This window comes from Pholcus phalangioides, unplaced genomic scaffold (assembly GCF_987345545.1).
Source record: "Pholcus phalangioides strain wild (caught in Gottingen) unplaced genomic scaffold, Ppha-v1.0 ptg000015l_1, whole genome shotgun sequence".
NCBI classification, from domain to species: Eukaryota; Metazoa; Arthropoda; class Arachnida; order Araneae; family Pholcidae; genus Pholcus; species Pholcus phalangioides.
Window position 1 is genome coordinate 86,980,298 of NW_028301608.1, and position 20,937 is coordinate 87,001,234.

Sequence of the window (20,937 nt, forward strand, 5' to 3'; positions counted from 1 at the left end):
AACTCTGATGAGTGAGAAATGTAACCCGACCTTAGATAAAAAGAATTTTCATCTACGCTTTGTGTTTCAGGCAAACTCGGGTATTGCGAATCTTTTTTAGACCAGGAATTTAATAAATAACGTTTTTTCGCAAGAGATATGCTTGATGTATATATCCAGAGGATTTTTTTTTTAGTGCTAGATTAAACATCAATGTGAACAAATGCGGAATGTTCGCACAAAGGCCGCCGGCAGTCGATCGGTTAAAGAGCTAGTGGTCCGAGCATGGTGCGCGCTGATTGACACCGTTAACGGATTGGTTCACACACACAAAAACCTGAAATTCAGATTTTTAACCGATGAGCAACGTTGCCAACTTGCAGAATCGGAAACTAGCGTGCACTATGTTCGGATCACTAGCCTCTAATTGTGCAAATCTAGGTTCGAATCTCGATTCGGACATGAATGCTTACAAACAAATTCCATGGACAGATTATACAGATCACTTAGGAACATGTGAGGATCACGTTACTGAAAAAACAAAAGAAGTCCATGTCATCGATACCGTGGAAAGTTTAAACGAAAATAAATATTTTTATCACTGAATAGAACGGACTGAGCACAACCAGGCTTCGTCGTCTACGCGATATAAGCTCATTGCCCCGGGGAAAAAAAAAATAATAATTGGGGTCATCACATGGAATCTGAAGGGTTCCTAGCCATGTATGTGCATTCATATACAATTACAAAAGAACCTGTACGAGGTCAGACATATAGTGAAGAAAAAAAAACCAGATTATACAATGAGCTCGGGAGTTCCTATTTTAGAGTACCTAGAGGAACCTTAGACTATATGCATTGAAATAAGAGATTCAAAGAAATATGAACTAGTATAAATATATACATGTCACATGGCAGCACTACACATAACAAGCATTATACAGAAGAAAACTTTACGTCAGGTTCACAACACGGACACGCACATTCCAACATGTACCAACTCGTTAGAAGTTCCGCAGAAGAATGTGGACGAGGTGCAAGCATGGTTTAGTAATATAAATATAATCACAAAAGCATACGAGACTCTACGAAACAAATAAGTAAATATAAATAATGAATCGGGGACCCTCGCGTGGGACAGATAAAATTTCAAAAGCCATATGTGAGGTCAAGCATAATGAAATTAATTAGATTATACAAAGAGCTCGGGGGACCCCTCTGATTATTATTCATTCACATATGAGATTCAAAGTAACATGTATTTAACATGCATATATAACAAATATTTCCTATATTATAGACTACAATAATAATAAAATAAATAAATATATCGAGGCCCTGGCGCGTGAGCTAAGGGACCCCGAGTCATGATCATTCATGTAAAGTTTCAAAAAGCATGTGCAAAGTCAGGCATATCCGAAAATAATAAGGTTGTACAACGATTCCAGGAAGGGGGGGGGGGCCCAACGCCTCATTACAGTGTATCAGGCCAGTAAAAACGTGAAGACACATCCACATAAATTGTTTATGTATTTACATAGAGCAGCGTTTCCCAACCTATAGTCGGCGTCGAAACTTGAGGCCGTGTCTATGACACAGACCACCCCATTTTTTTCTGACATTCTGATTTAAGAAATTCCAAATAAGTTTGTTTTTAGTTAATAAAAATAATGTAATTTGTTTGTTTAGTTAATAAAAATAATACGTATTCGAGTTAGAAGATGTGTTTGAAGTCCCAAATAAACTCTAAATTTGAGTAAAAATTATGATAATACCAATAATTAAGCTGTATTTAAATACCTGTAAATGACAGTGATCCTCTCGTGACAGCTTTACCGGCGATGTTAACAGCGACGCATTCGTATGTACCCAGGTCTGATTCCTGGACGGAAGCTATTTCTAATGAACACCTGCAAAGATGCAGACAGATATCGCTATTCACACACGTTAATTGATGTTAGATAATTTCTGCTAAAAAAACAAAAAAAGACGTGCCTGAAATATTAATTATCTGATATCTGATATGTAAATTGAAACTGTGAAATAGGCTTTGAAGCAAACTAAACATCATTAGAAATATCAGGTTTCAAACACTCCATCATTTTTTTTTTAAATCAATGTCATCATGCTATACAGCTATTTATCTGGTAAATTGAAGAATATAGGTTATGTTAACCAAAGGTGTATAGGTAACAGGGCGTATGGTATTTTACTTGTGAAATATATATATTGTATTTTACTTGTGTTATCCTACAGGTATACTTCCAATCAGAAAAAGTAACCAAATAACACGTATTACACAGATATGTCATTTATGTTGCAAAGCGGGTCAGTGAGGATTTTTATAGTCCTCGTGTTCCCAATAAACCTAATTAGAAAGTTGTTTTCCTGTCTTTCCTGATGTCAACAAAAAAAATTCCACGTTCCCAAGTGCAATATTCACTGATATATTCGAGAAACGGAGGAAAGTTGGGGGAAGAAAACAGCATTAAATGCGGGTAAAACGGTTTCCCCGCATTTAATGCTGTTTTTTCCCCAATTTTCCTCCGTTTTTCGTATTTAAATATTTCAGTGAATATTGCACTTAGAAACGTGGACATTTTTTGTTGGCATCAGGAAAGACAGGGCAACAACTTCGTAACTGGGTTCTTGATCACAGGGGGGTGTCCGTATAACAACGTTAATGTAGCAATGGATGTCTGTATAAAAAGTTAACATTTTTATTTTAATAACTATACAACCCCTTGCAACATAAATGATATCTGAATATTATAACGCGATACATGTTTTGGTGAATAACATTTTGATCCACTGCAATTTGCAGTCCCCCCTCTACTTCCCGACAATGGCATTTTTTCAGATTTTAGCGATAGTTGCCAACTTCATTTATCTTTTATAGTTTTTTTCTGGCTATAATTGGCAACTTTACTTACTTTTGACAGTTTTCTGGCAATAAATAGCGATGGCCCTTATGGATCCCAATTTCCCGTACTTCTATGAAGGACTGGATGCATTTGGCCCGAGGGCAAAAATTTGTATTTTTCTCTGATCTGGTTGTTTTTTTTTTTTTATTAATAAAAAAAGTTCAAATTTCACTCGCAGGTGGCGCTGTAAAACAAAAAAAGTTGACATAACACATAAAATGCAACAGAAACAGTGAGTTCATAATTTAATGTTTATTAAAATTTGCTTTTCAAAAACTTTCACATTTCAATACAGGGTATCCCTGAACTCATGGGCAGAGAAGGCAAAATACACATATAGAAAAGAGGGATCAAAAATGAAATGTGTTGGCGGAAAAGCACGAAATGATAAGGAAATGAAAAAAGCTTCTAAATTTACATCATTGTTCGTGAAATACCTGGCATCTTTGAAAGGGTACGTTCAATCACTTCATCGATGTTGATGGTGGCACATTTGAGCATTTAACGTAATTATAATCGTCCTATTTTGCTCTGGCTACATCTAGACGGATGATAGGGATGATCATGTTGAAATATGGTAGTTTTATGTAAGAAATTGTCCTAAACATTGCACTATTTGTGCTGCATTTCATGTTATATCGAATGTTTCGTTTTGCAGCAGCGCCTGTGGATGAAATTTGAACTTTTTTTTATTCATGAAAAACCTATAGATCATGATAAGTAAATGTATTTTGGTGCAAACGGCACCTTTTTATGTCAGTTGACTGATGTGTTATTAATTTTTAAAATGTGTCCAGGACTTGTCCATCCTGTGTTTTGGATGTGTTCGGAATTTTACCTGTTCCCGGTCCTGGTCATACGGACGTTCCGGGACTTGCCAACGATCCGTCCAGCTCTTTGCCATAGCACTTCTGGTTTCGGATACCCTTCGACCATACATTCTAACTTTGCCGATAAGCCTGTCGAATCCACTCGGGCATCTTTCAGGACGGTCGTGAAGAAAGGTGCTGAAACTGTCGGGCTGTTATACGTAAAAAATAAAAAAATCAATTTTTATAATGCTACTATACCATTTAAAATGTGTAATGAGCTGTTCACAGCATTTTATGTAATACTAGCTGTAATACCCGGTGCTGACAGGATTTCCTTCATATACTGGGGGAATTGAAAAAGTTACAAACCATTGCAAAGAAGTAAACCAATAAGAAACGCGTTTTTTGGGAACCACAGAGAAGCCAAGGTAAACATTCTAAAAGTAGGACCGAAAACCATTGTTGCCCGACAGTTTTTTTTTTTTTTTGCCAGTTTTGGGCATTTGCCCAGCTCTCACGAACTTTTAAAGTAGCCTATCATTCAAGTTGTAACCTGTTTGTTACATATGTAATATTTTACAGAGATCGGTTTAAATTTGTAGGTTTTTATAGAGAACACACAAAGACATACAGAAAATCAGTTTATTAATACATATAGATTTATTAATACATATAGATTTATTAATACATATAGATTTATTAACACATATAGATTTATTAATACATATAGATTAATATATAAAGATATATATATATAAAATTCAGCTTTGTGTCTATGGAAATCAGTAATATGGCAATAAAAAGAGTCAAAAGATTTTCGGTGGCCAGATTTTCATAAGACAAGGCTAGGATGTCTCCCAGTCCAGCCAAATCTCATCAATTACAATCGATTTTCACCAAATATTTCCCATTTTGGCCAGTATATACGACTGTATTGCATTACGTTTTGAAACTTAGTTAAGATATGTGAAGTCAAAAAAATTCTAAAACTATTTGGTACTGATTTGATTATGTCCAACTTGAGAAATGTATGAATGAGGTTGAACTGTATACACAGAGTTGTCTCAGGAAAACTGGAAAATTGGAAAGGACCGGTCCTTCAAATCATCTATAGCCGCATTATTCAAACAAATCCGAGAAAAAAAAGGTATAAATATTCATCATTCTCCGGCTGTATTTGCCTCTGTTACAAGTTTGATTTTGAATATTATGAACAATTAATAATATATAAATTAATTATGAGTTATCAATAATTTCCATGTCTTATTGTTCCTCTTATGACGGGGACATGAATATGCAAGTTTCTGAAAATTGGGAAATGACGTTTGAATTTTCGCTCTACCAGTGTCACTCTATGAATGTCATTTCCTAAAATGTTTTTTAACATGTTTTTCAATAGGGTCACGTTCGAGTTTCTGGGAAAACTTAGCGAAATAAGTTATCCAGCCAGCTGATAAACCCAAAATATGAAAATTTGCAAATTCATGTCTCTCGACTAAGGATTACGTTATAATCTCTTTAATTCAAAGTAGCCAACTCTCTTCTGTATTTCCGAAACTCGTGTATTTTCGCTGATTTTGTTGGATCTATCCGGCTTCCGTGTTTGTCATCAGATCCATTCTCATAATCAGCCATTGCCATGAATTCGGGCTTAACTACGCAGAAGGAATGTAACATTATATAAAAATTTGACGATAATAATTGCTAAGGTGATCCTATTTTAAAACCAAACGGGACATTTCATTAATGAACAACTCGCTTAAAATAACGAATTCACGATTGAAAAATTTCGAAATGAACTTTCATACTTGATAAAATGAGCATTTTGACTATTGAAACGATAAGTTGAATTAATAATAATAATATCGAATTCTACGAAAAAAAATGATTCTGTCTCGTACTTTCACCCTAATAATGACTGACATCAATTCTAATTGTTTGAGCTCAGTTTATAGTTGTTTTTGATAAAGTTTTGATTTGTTTTTTAAGAATCTAGTTAGAAAAGTTTTTGACTTTAATCCACACATCGAATTTCGCTACTTTGGAAAAGAATATCCATAATCCACAGCAGCGTATGGTCCTCATGTGCAAAATTCTTTTCCAGCGGTATCGAAATGCTAATAAATGAAAAGGATTTTCTGTCATGTTTTTCAGAATAAATGAATTTTTTCTACTTTCATCCATACAACATCCATTATCTCAAAAAATTATTTATAAATAAATATGGATTCCTTCATTTTCTAACCACTTGGGAAAAACAAAGCTGCAGATAATACGCAACAGTATATAATCCACACTAAGAAATTCAAGTAGCTTTTGGCGTATATATAATCCGACGGGTCAATCAATCTAATGTTCTTTCAATTAAAAAAAACTTACAGGTGTGAAATTCAATATTGACCAATTAATAAGAAAATAAAATACTTGATACGCACCGCATCTTTACATCACACAAACACGACTCACGAGAAAAACAACATCCAAATCTCTTAACAGCATGGGAAAATAGAACTCGACACCGCCACCAACGAACACAATACTACGATGATGACACATCATTACAAGAAATAGCACGTGCAACACACACACACGGAACAAAAACGTCGTTTTGTGAGAAAAACCGTTTCGCTACGGTTTAATATCGCGTCCGGACCACGAACAAACACTTTATAGCGCGACGAAAAACTAAAAAAAAAAAAATTTCCTAAAAGTGTTTTACTTCTCTCCCGTCACGAACCACATCTACTACTGTATTATAATGCTTTTATTCAATGTTTTCTCTCTCCGATGTCCTGCAGAACCACACAACACGTTTCATGAAACACGTTTTCTTCTTCTAAAAAACGCGTCGAACGAAAAAGAAACAAAATTCTGCGCTATTTTTTTTCTGTTTTGTTTTTGTTTTCCTTGGCTTATCTCTCTCTCGGCTTCTTATACTTTCGAATCTGACAAATGCAAAAAAGCACTTAAGGCTCATAAAGATAAAAGTCCAGCGCAGAATCATTTCACTAAGCATTAAAAGAATATCCTTGACATTCGAAGCACGACGAAGACAAACAAGTCCTGCCCTAGAAAATAATTAGATAAACACATAATTCACCAAAATATATGAATTAAAGACGAAACCTAGTGCTCTCCATCTTCTCACTTAATGGATTGAACATAACGTTAGTTTTACTTTTCAGGAAACATTCTCGAAGTGTTCCGGTTATATGGAGAGAGATAAGCACTGAAATTTTTCTGTTGCTTATCATGTATGCAAAAGAGAAATGCGAGATGTATTTTAAAAAGAATTTGACTATTTCGTTTAGTTAATCTTGAGTAAAGGAACCAACGGAAATGGCAAGTACATCCCGTGGACGTAATATCCGTGATCCTGGTTTACTTACATAACGTTGTTTTTATGCATTTATTATTGATTTTACTTGAAGTTTGGCATTTTCCGTTCGTATCATAATTATGTACAAAAGAAATATTTCGATAAAAATATTTGATGGATTTATTTTTCCTTTAACTGATGTTAATCAGTTAATTCAATCTAGTTCTCATTAGATGACATTTCACAAAAGGACACCAATAGCAACACCAAACACTCTTTCTTTGTAAATTCATTATTACAGTGAAACTTTGCTATAATGATATTTGATATAACGATAAATCCCCCGATAACGATATTTCTTCAAATCGTGTATAGTTTAATGTTAAACTCCTCTAATTGCAACGATATCCTTTAATACGATAAAATTCCTTAATAACGATATATAACGATATTTTTAGGTGATTTTGAAACCACATGCTCTCTACAACGATGTTTTTTTTTAAATTTCACTCGACGAAATACCCTTCAATATAATTTCAAGCTCATCACATATTTTAGTTTTTCGAGGACGTCTAATACTCTATTGGTATTTGGTGCCACCTGATCACCAAAAACGTCATCGGCTACTTTTTGTGGATATGCAAAAGTGTTTTGCAGTAAACTTACTTACAGGGGCAACAAATTTAAGTGAATTTTGTTTATCAACTAATTTTGTTATCACACTTTGTTATGGGCAATGCATTATATAGTATTAATTACTAGTTTTTTTTCTTCCGTGATGTATGCGTTTATATTGGGTTTCTGTATTTTGGTTATATTTGACATCCATATTTTTTATGGGCATTTTTTTCCAGCCACCTCATTGGGCAATTTGCCTGTTGTGGTCTTTGTGTGTATTTGTATTTATTTATATTTTTATAATCAATTTCGCTTTTTGTGCGGTGAACTCAAAAGCGCATTTTTTGGTGGCACTAACAACGCCAATTCCAGAGAGATGCGAACAACAGCATAAATTTAATGGCACGTAATGAGTACAACGATATTTCTTTTGGTCCGCAGAATTCCGTTATATCGAGGTCTCACTTTTCACTGTATTATTACTTTGATTTTGTAGCTCAATAAAGTTCAAGCACGAACTATCAACGGATTATATTGCTTTCCAAGCGACAGACCACTTTTAATGGGCAGGATCTGGGATCGTCTTTTTTTTTTTTTTTTTTTTGTTCGTTCAGTTTAGTTGATAGGATCACCCAGAATCACTTTTCTGGTGATTTTTCTTTTCCTTAGACTCTATTGACAAACTTTGAAACAAAGCATTGATGTCATAGAGACCATGTGTCTTATGCATGGGGTGTGTTATTAGCGCTTTATCTACTGACGTTACATATTTTTGACATATTTTCTAAATTCATGTTGTTAGTACATCTTTGGTATTTATTCATCGCAGAAAATGTATAATTGATATGATAGTTAATAAAATTCAGTTAAATGTTTCGCCCCGTAGAAGTGTTTACCGCATCACACTTCTGGATACTACACCCCACAAAGTTTCCCAAACAAATGTATGAAACAAATTAAGATTTTCTTTGTAGTGAAATGAATAAATAGTCCTGCAAATGTATCGTTCAACATATTTGAATTGGTATTTTTTATTTTTACTGTAAGCGTAGAATGCAAGCGGTACTTCAAAGTACCAGGTTAATTCATTTTCAGGCTTTAATTTGAACTAAATGACCTACCAATAATGTGATAGATAGGCATGTCACATTAAAAGTTCGGAATGGAAAATGTAAGGAACGATCAAATACTTTTGAGTGGAGTTTTATTAAGACGGACCAATAAAGTTTATCCAAAGTGTGGCAGTAAATAAAGTAAGCGATATGGAAGCCATAATGGCGTTGTGTTTGTCAGAAAAGTTGACCATAATCATTCAAACAGGTATTCAAGTTTTTGAGGAGAAGGTAGTTACATTCAGGAGAGAACTTTGGATCTTCAGGTACATATTAGGCAAGCTGCATAAAACCATCAAAAATGTGACCCAACATGCTTTCACCATGTGTTATTTTTGATGCACGGCAAAGCTTAGTTCATGTTACGAACATGAATGTTCGACATTTTGTTTCCCATGACGGCACTACTTACTATTATTTCTTGTGAATTCCCTTCAAAAATTACTCTATTTCATTGTTATCGCAATTATTTTTTTACAATAAATGCATAAAATATCATTCTGTTCCAAAATGTTCCTATTCAGATTTATATTAAAAAAAACCGAATATTTTCAGAATTCCTGCTGATGAAGATCAATGCAATAAAAAGGTTCAAGATGGTGGATGCGTCTACTCCCTTCTTTAACATGGCTTATTCTATAGCCCTCTGATTCATCACCATATGACTTTTCTTCGTTCAGACCTTCGAAAAAGGTGTAAAAGACATAGATGTATGAAAAAAAAAGCATTATCGGGTAAAAAAATTACAAAGCCTACTCGAATCAGTATTTTTAATCTAGCTATATCTCCATGTGCAATTGTAGTGGAGATCAACCACAGTTCTCATTCACAGCTAGACAGTATATGGTTTCTCCTCGAGACGTTGGTTAGCTATCTGAACTATGGTGGCTTCTTTCAACGAACATAAGTGCATTTCGGCTTCTTCATAGATTGTTCCATAATCCTCTACAACATTATCAGATTCATAAATGCACTTGAACAAGCGTTTGTTCGATTCCTATATAATTTTGAAATTCAATGCGCATGGGAACAATGCGTCGATGTGTTGTAGCTCTATTGTCTGACTGAGCACTGTTCTTGTGTCAGTCACTCGGATTGGCTTATCATGTAACCTGATAGCACAGACTTTTTTCGAGAAATAAAGGCCTCCGCATACGGAAAAGCGACAGTTTTCATCAATAAATTAATGCTGCAACTACCATGTGGATATGGTATGGACTTACAACTAATCCTAGTTTTAAAATTTTTAAATCTCTATCCAGATGTGAGGGAAGATGAGTTCCAACTAGATTCGGGGGGATTTAATTTAGTTAGCTGTCAAAACGAGTGAGAACCGAAACAATAAATCTAAGACGACGTCGCGTGACATGTGATACGCGAGACTTTTTCGACAGTGGTGGTTTCGAGCAACATTCTGCGGCCATGCCTCATATCCGTTTGAATAGCGGAACAACATCTGAGCTAGCCTTCTTCTTAGAACGACGAAAATATGACGTTTTCTCTCGACCGACTGCAACGATGGGGGGGGGGGGGGGAAGCATCTGGACACTTTAAGAAAGCTGAGACAGCTCAGCTCTGTACGAATCTATCTCATCAGCTTGAAGGAACGGCAGGGAGAGAAGGGAGATAATTGAATTAATTCTTTAACTTAATTACTGTAATTGATATGTCATGCGTGGATGTCTCTGTCCCCTCTCTCTTTAAAAGACTGCAACTAATATGTTTCAACGTCTTACGTTCCATGTAATGGTTAGTGGCAAGTAATTTGCAGTTTTTTCCGATTCCGTCCGTTGCCCGCTCTTTTGTGTGATAACATATTAAGTTTTCCAAGTGTTTAACCTCTGTAAACGTGCAATAAATGCTTAGAGAGCATTTCACCCAATAAAATGGAGCTTTAACCAATGGTCGGATGGATACTAAAGTTGGTGCAAGGGAAGATACTAATACGGAATATCTTCAAATCTCGCCAATAAAAGCCGATAAACATGATGAAAGTTGCTAATTATGGTAAAAATTGCAGAAAAATAAGTAGTATAATAAGTATAATATATAAGTATATATAAGTAAAAATAAGTATATATATATACATATATATATATATATATATTTTTTTTTTTAATTGTTATTATATATCGCAGTGAAATGAAATGAATTTCAGTAAAAAAATTGTGTGACAAATATGTGAGATTAATATACAGGATTCATAGCAAACAGGGCTTATGGCATTTTACTGGCGAACCGTTCATCCTAAAGGTGTACTTCCTATTAGAAAAAGTTTCGGAATAACGTGTAGTACTCAGATATGTCATTCATGTTTCAAGGGGTTACATAGTTATTAAACTAAAAAAATTAATTTTTATACAGTTCCTGTATGCCCAAAACCCCATCAGAAAGTTGTTGCCCGGTCTTCCCTGATGCCAACGAAAAAAATCCCTGTGTATAAGTGCAATATTCACTGGATATTCGAATTCGAAAAACGAAGGAAAGTTTGGAAAAAAACAACTTTAAATTCTGAAAAAAGCCGTTTTACCCTCATTTAATACCCCCCCCCCCACACACACACACACATTTCCTCCGTTTTTCGAATTCGAATATCCCAGTGAATCCCACTTATAAACATGTATTTTTTTGTTGACATCCAGAGAGACCGAGCAACAACTTTCTTTATTTCTATAACTATATAACCCCTGGAAACATGAATGACATATCTAAGTACTACACGTTATTCCGAAACTTTTCCTAATCGGAAGTACACCTTTAAGATCAACGGTTCGCCAGTAAAATGCCATACGCCCTGCTTGCTATGTACCCTGCATATAATCATAATAACAATTTATAAGTTTTGGAAATAATATTTACCCTCATTTTTCTGCAAAGAATTAAAACTCAAGTAAGCTACATTGCATTACTGGACATTTCTATTTAAAAAAAAATGTCTGGACAGCTAAAAATACGTGATACTACGGATCATTTCGCACCCTAAGCTTAACGATTTTGCTAAACCGCTATACAACTACTATATGAACACTCACACTTCCGGCACAACTCACTCGGCAGTAAATCGCTCAATGAGCAATTGATCGCCATGAGTGATAGAACGGAGTTGCGCTCCGTTTGAAAGAAGGAAAGTCCTTTCATGTGGAGCCTTCGCTGCACAGTACTTTCTTTCCAACCGAGCACAACTCGGGTCTATCACCATCTATGGAAGATTTACTACCTAGTGCGTTGTGCCGGAAGTGCAACTGTGTGTGTACCTAAATCTGAGTGCGTATGTAGTGTTGTGTTTGATTTTTCCGTGCTGCCATCTATATTTCAGAAGTGAAGTGAGTGATGTGTTAACTGCACAGTACTGCCAGATATTGTCTTAAGGCACGTAAACATTAGAGAGTGGAAAATCATGTAACGTTAGCATTCACAATTGGTTGTTCAGTAATTTGTACGGTGTTCTGAACGATGAACTAATCCTTTTTGAGCCGATCGAACCGGACCACCGAGAGTCAGCTTTTTAAACAAACACAAAGGAAAGAAAAGGAGCATAAATGAAGTTCGTGTACCCAAGAACGGATTAGAACCACTTCAAGGGGGTCTCACATTGCATGCTCTGCTCGATAACGTATACGTGCCTTTAACAAGTGATGCTACAATAATGGATGTAACAGTTACGGAGGTGGCGCGTCAATTCCGCTTGTACAGGTGTCCAGACAACTGTTTGACTTGTTTGGAATTGTTTCCGTAATCGGTATATTGTTACAGTAACCTACAGGGCGACCTTCACAACTATTACAGCTAGAGTAACCATTTTTTGCCGATTAGAAAGGGGCCGTTCAAGTATTACGTAAGTAAATTTTTAGCCATTTTTGATCCCCTCCCCCCCCCCCATCGACGATGACGTAATACTTGAACGACCCCAAAGCTGCTTGAACTATTATTTTCTACACTGCGTTCAACTCGCGTACCGTGTTGTATATACTAACCCCGCTAGATTTTATCACGACAACGTCGTCATCCTCTAGGTCCACTGGTCCAGTAGTCCAAATCCACTAGGTATATTACTAGGATTATTAGGTAGGTACTAGTGAATTTGTTAAAGCATCACTTCGTAAGACAATACCCTGCCAGTACTGTCAAAGCTTCCCAGATAGACTAGTAGTATCTATGAGATCTTCGTACTGTACGTCAAAGGCACCACATGAAGGGGCTACCGGTCCGAATAGCCATGTTTCTGCTCACTAACCGTCCAATCCAGAGGAGTAAGATTAAAGTGGTGTCGATATAATGTATAAGCCATCGCGCGCTTAACTTTTGGAAGCTAGCGTAGTTTGGGAGAAATTTTGGCATGCATCCGATTGTTGTTCAAAGATGTAAAATGCTCTTACTAGGACACCTTATGTCCCTCCTACATTGTTTCTCCCATTAGAAATCCATTATAGCTACGATGTGTGTTTCGGCCTCTTAACATCAAACTATACAAAAGTTACAACTGAAACCCCGATTTTTGTTATGACGATGACAAACGTTTGCACAAAGGGGGTCCTTCCTTTCGACAACCACGCAAAACTAAATGTAGAAAAAATAACCCGAAAGAGTATGAACACATATACGTGTTTGGCCTTAGATTTATCACAGGGATACGCACGATGGCGTCATCTCCCCATTATTTAAAAAAAAAACCATATGGATACACCTTGAGAAAAATATGTATTTTTTCTTGTAGGTTGGTGACCCTAAAAATTTACCTAAAAAACAAATGTATACTTGTGCAGTTTTGTTTTATGGAGGCGACGGGAAGATAATAAAAAGCGATTGCGTTTGCGTGGACGCCCACTCGGTCCTTGAACAAAGAATACATACTGAGATCATGCCGCCGCCAAGCGATCTCTTTTTGGCATAACAGCTGACATCATCTCCATCCACTGCGATTACGTGTTTGGAATATCGCATTAATCGAGAAAAGTTTTTTAATTGTACGTTCAGCCATCGCGAGACTGGTAATAGTGCGTCATTGTACTCTAATTAACGCATTAATCACTTCAGCAATAACCACCGAGCAGGCATTTTAATCATACCTACCTTGAACGCCAATCCAACGCATTGACGTTATAAAAGGATGGATAATACGCGATACGCACGTAGGTACTCATCAATGGTCGTATGTGCAGGGTGTCTCTGAACTCATGGGCCAAACTTTTAGGGAAGTCAAAATGCACATAAAAAAGCATTTGTTGTATAGAAGTATGGTGTCGGAAATGAAATGTGTTGGCGAAAAAACACAAAATGCTAAGGAAATGAAAAAAAGCTTTTTATTTACATCATTGTTCGTGAAACACGTGGCATCTTCGAAAGGGGACATCAATCACTAGCTAGACGTTGCCAGGCCTGTATCGATCTTGGTGGTGGAGCATTTGAGCACTTACTCTAATTATTAATGTAAACAAAACGGTTTTTTTCGTTTCCTTAGCATTTCGTGTTTTTTCCGAACACTTTTCATTTCCGACCTCACATTTCTATACAAAAAAATGCTTCTTTACGTGCATTTTATAATGGGAATGGGAAAGGGAATGGGAATTATGGGATTAGGGACACCCTGTGTAAAGGTGGATCAAACGAAAACGGAATAGTTGTTATAATTTGGTTTATTTTTGAAGAAGTGTGGTGAAACTTTGTGTAGAGGTAGAGCGGGAGGCAACCCCTATACTGCGGAATGGACTTGACCTAGGTCGTCGCGCGAAATCACGTGATATATACTGGTAGTCGGCCGACAGTATCATCCAGCGGGCAATTGATTGTTTTTTCATTTGCGTCTGCATAATTTTTGTGAGTAATGAAGAGCAACGTGGTGTTATTTGTTTTTTAGTGGCAGAAGGAGTTGGAATTCGTGAAGTGCATCGGCGAACGAGAGCAGTGTACAGTGAACATGCACTGTGATTGACTCATATGCAGGACTGGCACAAGCATTTTCGCGGGGAACGGGAATCTGTGAATGATAATACAGTCGAATCCCGTTATAACGAACTCCAAGAGATCGTAGAAATCACTTCGTTATAACGAAATTCCGTTATAAAGAATTCCAGGTTTTTTGCGTTATTCCTATGTAAACTTATCTGGGGGATTAGAAAAGTGTTCGTTAAAACAAGATTTCCGCTATAACGGCATTCGTTAAAACGATTCGACTGTATATGCCCTGATTAAAGTCACCTCGTCATTTGGTTAAAGAAATTGACCAGATAATCAATTCAAACAGACGACGCGCAATAAAGAACGCAAGATGGTGGGAGTGAGTTTCGGTTTCGTTCATGCCATCATTGCAGAGAAACTTCACTACAGGAAAGCTAGTGCAAACGCTTGCCAGTCTTGTATACGAGTCAACAACGACAGTGCATATTCACCGTACACTATCTTCGTTCGCCAATGCATCTCACGAACTAAAACTCCTTCTACCACTAAAAGACGAATAACACTACGTCGCTCTTCTTTACTCGCAAACATTCCACAGACGGCGATGAAAAACAACCAATTGCCTATTGGAGGATACTGTCGACCGACCGCCAGCCCATATCACGTGATTCCAAGAGACTACCTAAGTCAAATCCATTTCGCAATCGATCATCAAATTTTTCAATACATGTATCTCTAAAATTTTGTTTTTCATCAATTATGAAATTCTTTTAATGCATACTAAAATGGCATTTCTACAGAAAGTAGAACACATACCTTTTTAATATAGCCCGATGCATGGATGTTTTGATAGATACCTGAAAAATGAACATTTTGAATTTATTAGAAGATACAGTACATGCATATGAATATAAAAAAATAAATTATACATATTTTTTGTAGAAATATTTTAGGAAAGCAATGGAAATTGAACATTAAAAACATAACAGAAAAATATTTCCAACCTCAGCTACTGATTTACCAATTAAGTAACAAAGGCGAGATGAAAATACTAATTATCTTAGTTTAGGGTTGGCTACCAAAAATTCTGCATTTTTCACTGACTAACATGATGGGTATTATATAGGATGTCCCATATTGTCTGCACAGCGGGTATTTTTGCAACCTTTGATTTTAGAGAGAAACATACTTTTAATTACAAAACTTTTTTAAGTAACGTGCAATTACTTAAAATCCGAACATTTGTTTGAGGGGGTTCGTATACATAAAGAAATATATAAATCAACTTTTCATGCAATCCCCGTGTGTATTGTTGTTATATTGTAATTCCCATTATTGAAATGTAGATTCCTCTCTGAGAAGTCATTTGCAAAAAAATTAATATTTTTATGTGCAATATTTATCGAGTTATTAGATGTATACAATCACAATGTTTTAGCAACTGCGTTGGCGAGTTTTCATTGGCTCAAAATTTGACATTTTCATGAACTGCACACAAATAATGAACCCAACTATTTCACTTTTTTATTCACAATAAGTACCGATTACATTTCTGACAATTATTCTGGCAATTACAGATTTTTAAACTTTGGATTTAATTTACGTTTCTCAATTCGTGAACAATACCCTCAATCCTTGGCGATAAATGCTGGAAACTTTGAATTCAAATATCTCGTTAATATCGCATGCAAAAACATGTTAAACATGCAATTTTTAGAAATAATTTCTCGGAGCCACATTTACATTTCGCTAATTGTAATTTTAGCACATGAGGACTGTGTAAAAAGTTTATTTATTTATTTTTGTTATGTATACGACTCCCTCAAACAAATCTTGAGATTTTAAGTGATTGCACATCGTTCGAAAATCTTTGTAACTGAAAGTCTGTTTCTAAAATCAATGGTTGCAGAGATATCCAATGTGCAAACAATTTGGTACAGTCCGGATAATGGTAATTTTTGTTTTTAGATCTTACATTCAATCTCGCGACGTTGAAGAGTACGAAAGACATGAATCAAACACCGGTCATTTAAATTATGTTATCCAACGAGCGAGAGATATTGAGTTGGCATGAGAATGATGGTGGATAAGAACAGACACGTGAAAATCTCGTGCGAAGATAACATTTATTTATTACTATTCCTTAGTCTGAATTCTTTAAAAAAAGAATTTTTTTAAAACGATCCTCTTCAGCTGAGTCTTGGTTAGAATTCTCTCGTCAAACACAAAGAGAATTCCCATCCATCTTGGACCCTTGCGGGTGGAAAATGTATCGGGTTTCTTTGATGTAGATGAGCTTTTTTCTCCCACTTACACAAAACTGACATAACAGGCTACAATAATCTTGATTTGACTTCTTTCTGCTTTTTTTACAGTGCAGTCAAATCTCTACAAGTCGAATGTGCAGCAGCCGACAAAAAACTTCCAAGTTATCGTTAGTTCGACTTATCAGAAATTCCGATTTGAGAGTCGGAAAAAAGAAAGACCCGTTAAAATAACAGTGCTATTTACGAATATTGTATTAGCAAAACATGTCAAACTTCTGGAGATGAAGAAATTTGAACAGATAAGTCATTCTAATTTTATCATGTTTAATTTTTGAATGAGAATATTTACAAATAAAACTGGAGGTACATGTTGTATTATGGGAACGGACGCACGCACGATCGTCGTATAAATGATCGAATTATAAATAATATGAAATTATTATTTATAATTTAATATTATTATTTACCACCACCAGAGAAAGAAAAGCTCCCCCTTTTCTTTCGCTGGTGGTGGTATATACTTTTCATTATTTATTGTACAGATTATCTCTTGAATTTATGTGCACATGACTTCAGCATAAAAATATGCTGACGGCCCTTAGAAGATTCAGTTTTTGACAATCCCCCCTCGTCTTTCACGCCCTGGGCTCGCTCCTCCCCCCCCCCCCCCCACGAAAAGCTCAGCTCCAGGCAATCGATCAAAAAAGTGGCAAAACAAACTTCGATTTGAAAGTAGGCACAGTCCACGTTCTACACTATCCTGCGAATTAATGATTGTTGAATGTAGTATGAGTAGCACTTGACCATTAAAGTTTTAATTTCTTAAGCCCTCTGGGCGCTAGCTTTTAAATGAAAAGCACTCTTAATCTTAATAATTCTGCACAAAAGACATATGGCTTCACGCAACTCGAAAAGCAGATGGCGAAAATAGATGAAGGGGGTATGGGCCGCTAACACCTTCATCTATTTTCACCGGGACCCCGGCACACCAATTATGGTCATGGTCATATTAAAAAATTATTTATAATTCGGTGATTTTTGGCTGTGTCTCTCTCTCCATTTTCTGTCCTTCTTTCGTGAGGAGGTCATTCATTTTTTACAAGCAGACAAATGAATGAATGAATCAGCTAAATTCTGTTGCCCTCTTATATGCTAATGTTAATTAAATTCTCTCAAATGTTAATTCTATTGCTAAATGCTGAATTATATTGCTAAATGCTGAATTATATTGCTAAATGCTGAATTATATTGCTAAATGCTGAATTATATTGCTAAATGCTGAATTATATTGCTAAATGCTGAATTATATTGCTAAATGCTGAATTATATTGCTAAATGCTAAATCTTGTTGCTAAATGCTAAATCTTGTTGCTAAATTCTAAATTCTATTGCTAAATGCTGAATTCTATTGCTAAATACTAAATTCTATTGCTAAATGCTGAATTCTATTGCTAAATACTAAATTCTGTTGCTAAATGCTGAATTCTATTGCTAAATACTAAATTATGTTGCTAAATGCTGAATTCTATTGCTAAATACTAAATTATGTTGCTAAATGCTGAATTCTATTGCTAAATACTAAATTATGTTGCTAAATGCTGAATTCTATTGCTAAATACTAAATTATGTTGCTAAATGCTGAATTCTATTGCTAAATACTAAATTATGTTGCTAAATGCTGAATTCTATTGCTAAATACTAAATTCTATTGCTAAATGCTGAATTCTATTGCTAAATACTAAATTATGTTGCTAAATGCTGAATTCTATTGCTAAATACTAAATTATGTTGCTAAATGCTGAATTCTATTGCTAAATACTAAATTATGTTGCTAAATGCTGAATTCTATTGCTAAATACTAAATTATGTTGCTAAATGCTGAATTCTATTGCTAAATACTAAATTATGTTGCTAAATGCTGAATTCTGTTACTGGATGCTATTTTTTTAAATTTCTCCCATTTCCGAAAACGTCGAGTTAAGAGTAAATTTTAACACTAAAATATAGAAAAAGTTCTGTGGTTAAGTGGAAACTCCGACTTGAGCAGATATTCGAGTTATCGAATTGACTGTACTTTATGTATCATATCTTGAAACCCTGATAGACATATTCTTAATGTCAATAACTGTCAATGTATGCCAATTCCTAATGTCAATAAATGTCAATGTATGCCAATTCCTAATGTCAATAAATGTCAATGTATGCCAATTCCTAATGTCAATAAATGTCAATGTATGCCGATTCCTAATGTCAATAAATGTCAATGTATGCCAATTCCTAATGTCAATAAATGTCAATGTATGCCAATTCCTAATGTCAATAAATGTCAATGTATGCCAATTCCTATGGCGCTACATAGGTCGGAGTAATGTCAGTATAATTCAGCTGACACTACTCAGCTTAATTATACTCACACCTCATACTACTCCGACCTAAGTAGCGCCCGTTGTGGTGGACGTATTTCTTCGAAACGTGCGTGGTATATATGTTATTTGGACCATGGAAAAAATATAACTGTGATAAAAAAATCACTTTTTTGCCTGGTGGTCAGTGTATTAAATCTTTCTTTTCCTCAAGGTCTATACATCCTATATACCAAGTTTCATCAAAATACCTCCATCAGAATGGGCGCTACATACGTCTGAGTAGTGTCCGTTTATTTATAACCACCCTGTATAACGGAAAAGAAAATGTCCCCACTTTCTCAACATACCATATAGGATCAAAATTCCTTGAATTCACTTCCATTTAGTGCAGTGATTCCCAGCGTGGGGGTTAACGCCCCCCGGGGGGGGGGGATGGACTGTTCCAGTGGGTGGTAGAAGCTACCAGTATAGCATAGGATTCTATGGGTTAGATTGCGTTGGAGGGGGGGGGGCGCGCTGGGCGAAAAAAATTTCTGAAGAAGGGGGCGATGGGACAAAAAAGGCTGTGAAACTGATTTAGTGTTTGAGTTTTTTAGTGAACTGTAGTCACTGTAAAGTGTCCAAATCTTGGAATTTTTATTAAATGCTAAATTTACCCAGAATCAATACTTAACTTTGCCTTTGTAGCTATAAAGGATACCAGTGAAGTGATGAAAGTTTTTTTTTCATTGTTAGCTTACATTTTATTTTGAAAAAAAATTAAAAAGTGAGAAAAAAGAAATCTTAAAAATGCCAAAAAAAATCTTAAAAATGCCAAAAAACAAAAATAAAAAATGCCCTGAAACTTTTTGAAATTTTTTAAGGTACTCATGAAAAGTGTCGGAAAATGCGAAAAAATGAAAATGTTATTGAGAATACCTACTCATGGTGAGATTGGTTGTGGAGAGCGCTCTATTGGTCCAAACGTCCATCCCTTTGGGAAAGAGCGCAAACCATCCCAAGATGGTCTCTCTGGGCGGTCAGCGGTCATGTCTATTGGTCCAAATGACAACGACCTCGGACAGTAGACGCTTCAAGTGACGCTCTCATCAATCATTTAATCGAAAAAATTAATCGAACATTCATTCTACAAAAATGCAATAAGTTTCCTTGTTTTTTTCGCATTGTTTTCTATTCACGGTTCTTTTATACACAATAACGAAAAGCAATCGTATAAACCGAAATTTTATAATAATATTTTATTTGTAAATAGCAATTACTTTTCAGATAGTTTCGGAATGACATCTGTTCATGGAAGCGTGGAATGATGATGATGATGATGATAATAATAATAAAACACGCTGATGAACTTGCGTCCTATTTTTACGTGGGAAAACAATCCTAAATAATCCCATTTCTTCTAATTCCCATTGGCACAGATTCGAAACCATTTTTTTAAAATAGATTTATTTGTATATATAATTATGATAATAATAATTTATTTCTCCACCAAACACACATGAATGTTTATCGATAGCTGCGTTGAAAAATTATATTTACGTTGGCTGAAATGGCAACATAAGTTATGAAGGACATTTAGTTATTCGGTTATGGAAGAGAATATACTGTTTAGAATTAAGTATAAGATATACTTTGAAACCCTATT

The 20,937-nt window shown here is 35.4% G+C and overlaps 1 protein-coding gene across 2 annotated transcripts in view; it reads right to left on the bottom strand.

Annotated features, from left to right (window-relative positions):
* Positions 1-20,937, bottom strand: part of LOC149076945 (uncharacterized) — a 58,094-nt gene that overhangs the window by 35,125 nt on the left and 2,032 nt on the right. Inside the window, exons 2-4 of one of the 2 annotated variants that reach the window (XM_089244675.1) lie at positions 15,476-15,516; positions 3,742-3,924; positions 1,780-1,889 (exon numbers count right to left, since the gene is read on the bottom strand). In XM_089244675.1, coding sequence (XP_089100801.1) covers positions 1,780-1,889; positions 3,742-3,924; positions 15,476-15,516 — 334 coding nt within the window. Of the gene's footprint in view, positions 1-1,779; positions 1,890-3,741; positions 3,925-6,150; positions 6,473-15,475; positions 15,517-20,937 lie in introns of those variants that run through there. The other variant, XM_089244676.1, reaches the window with a different exon arrangement.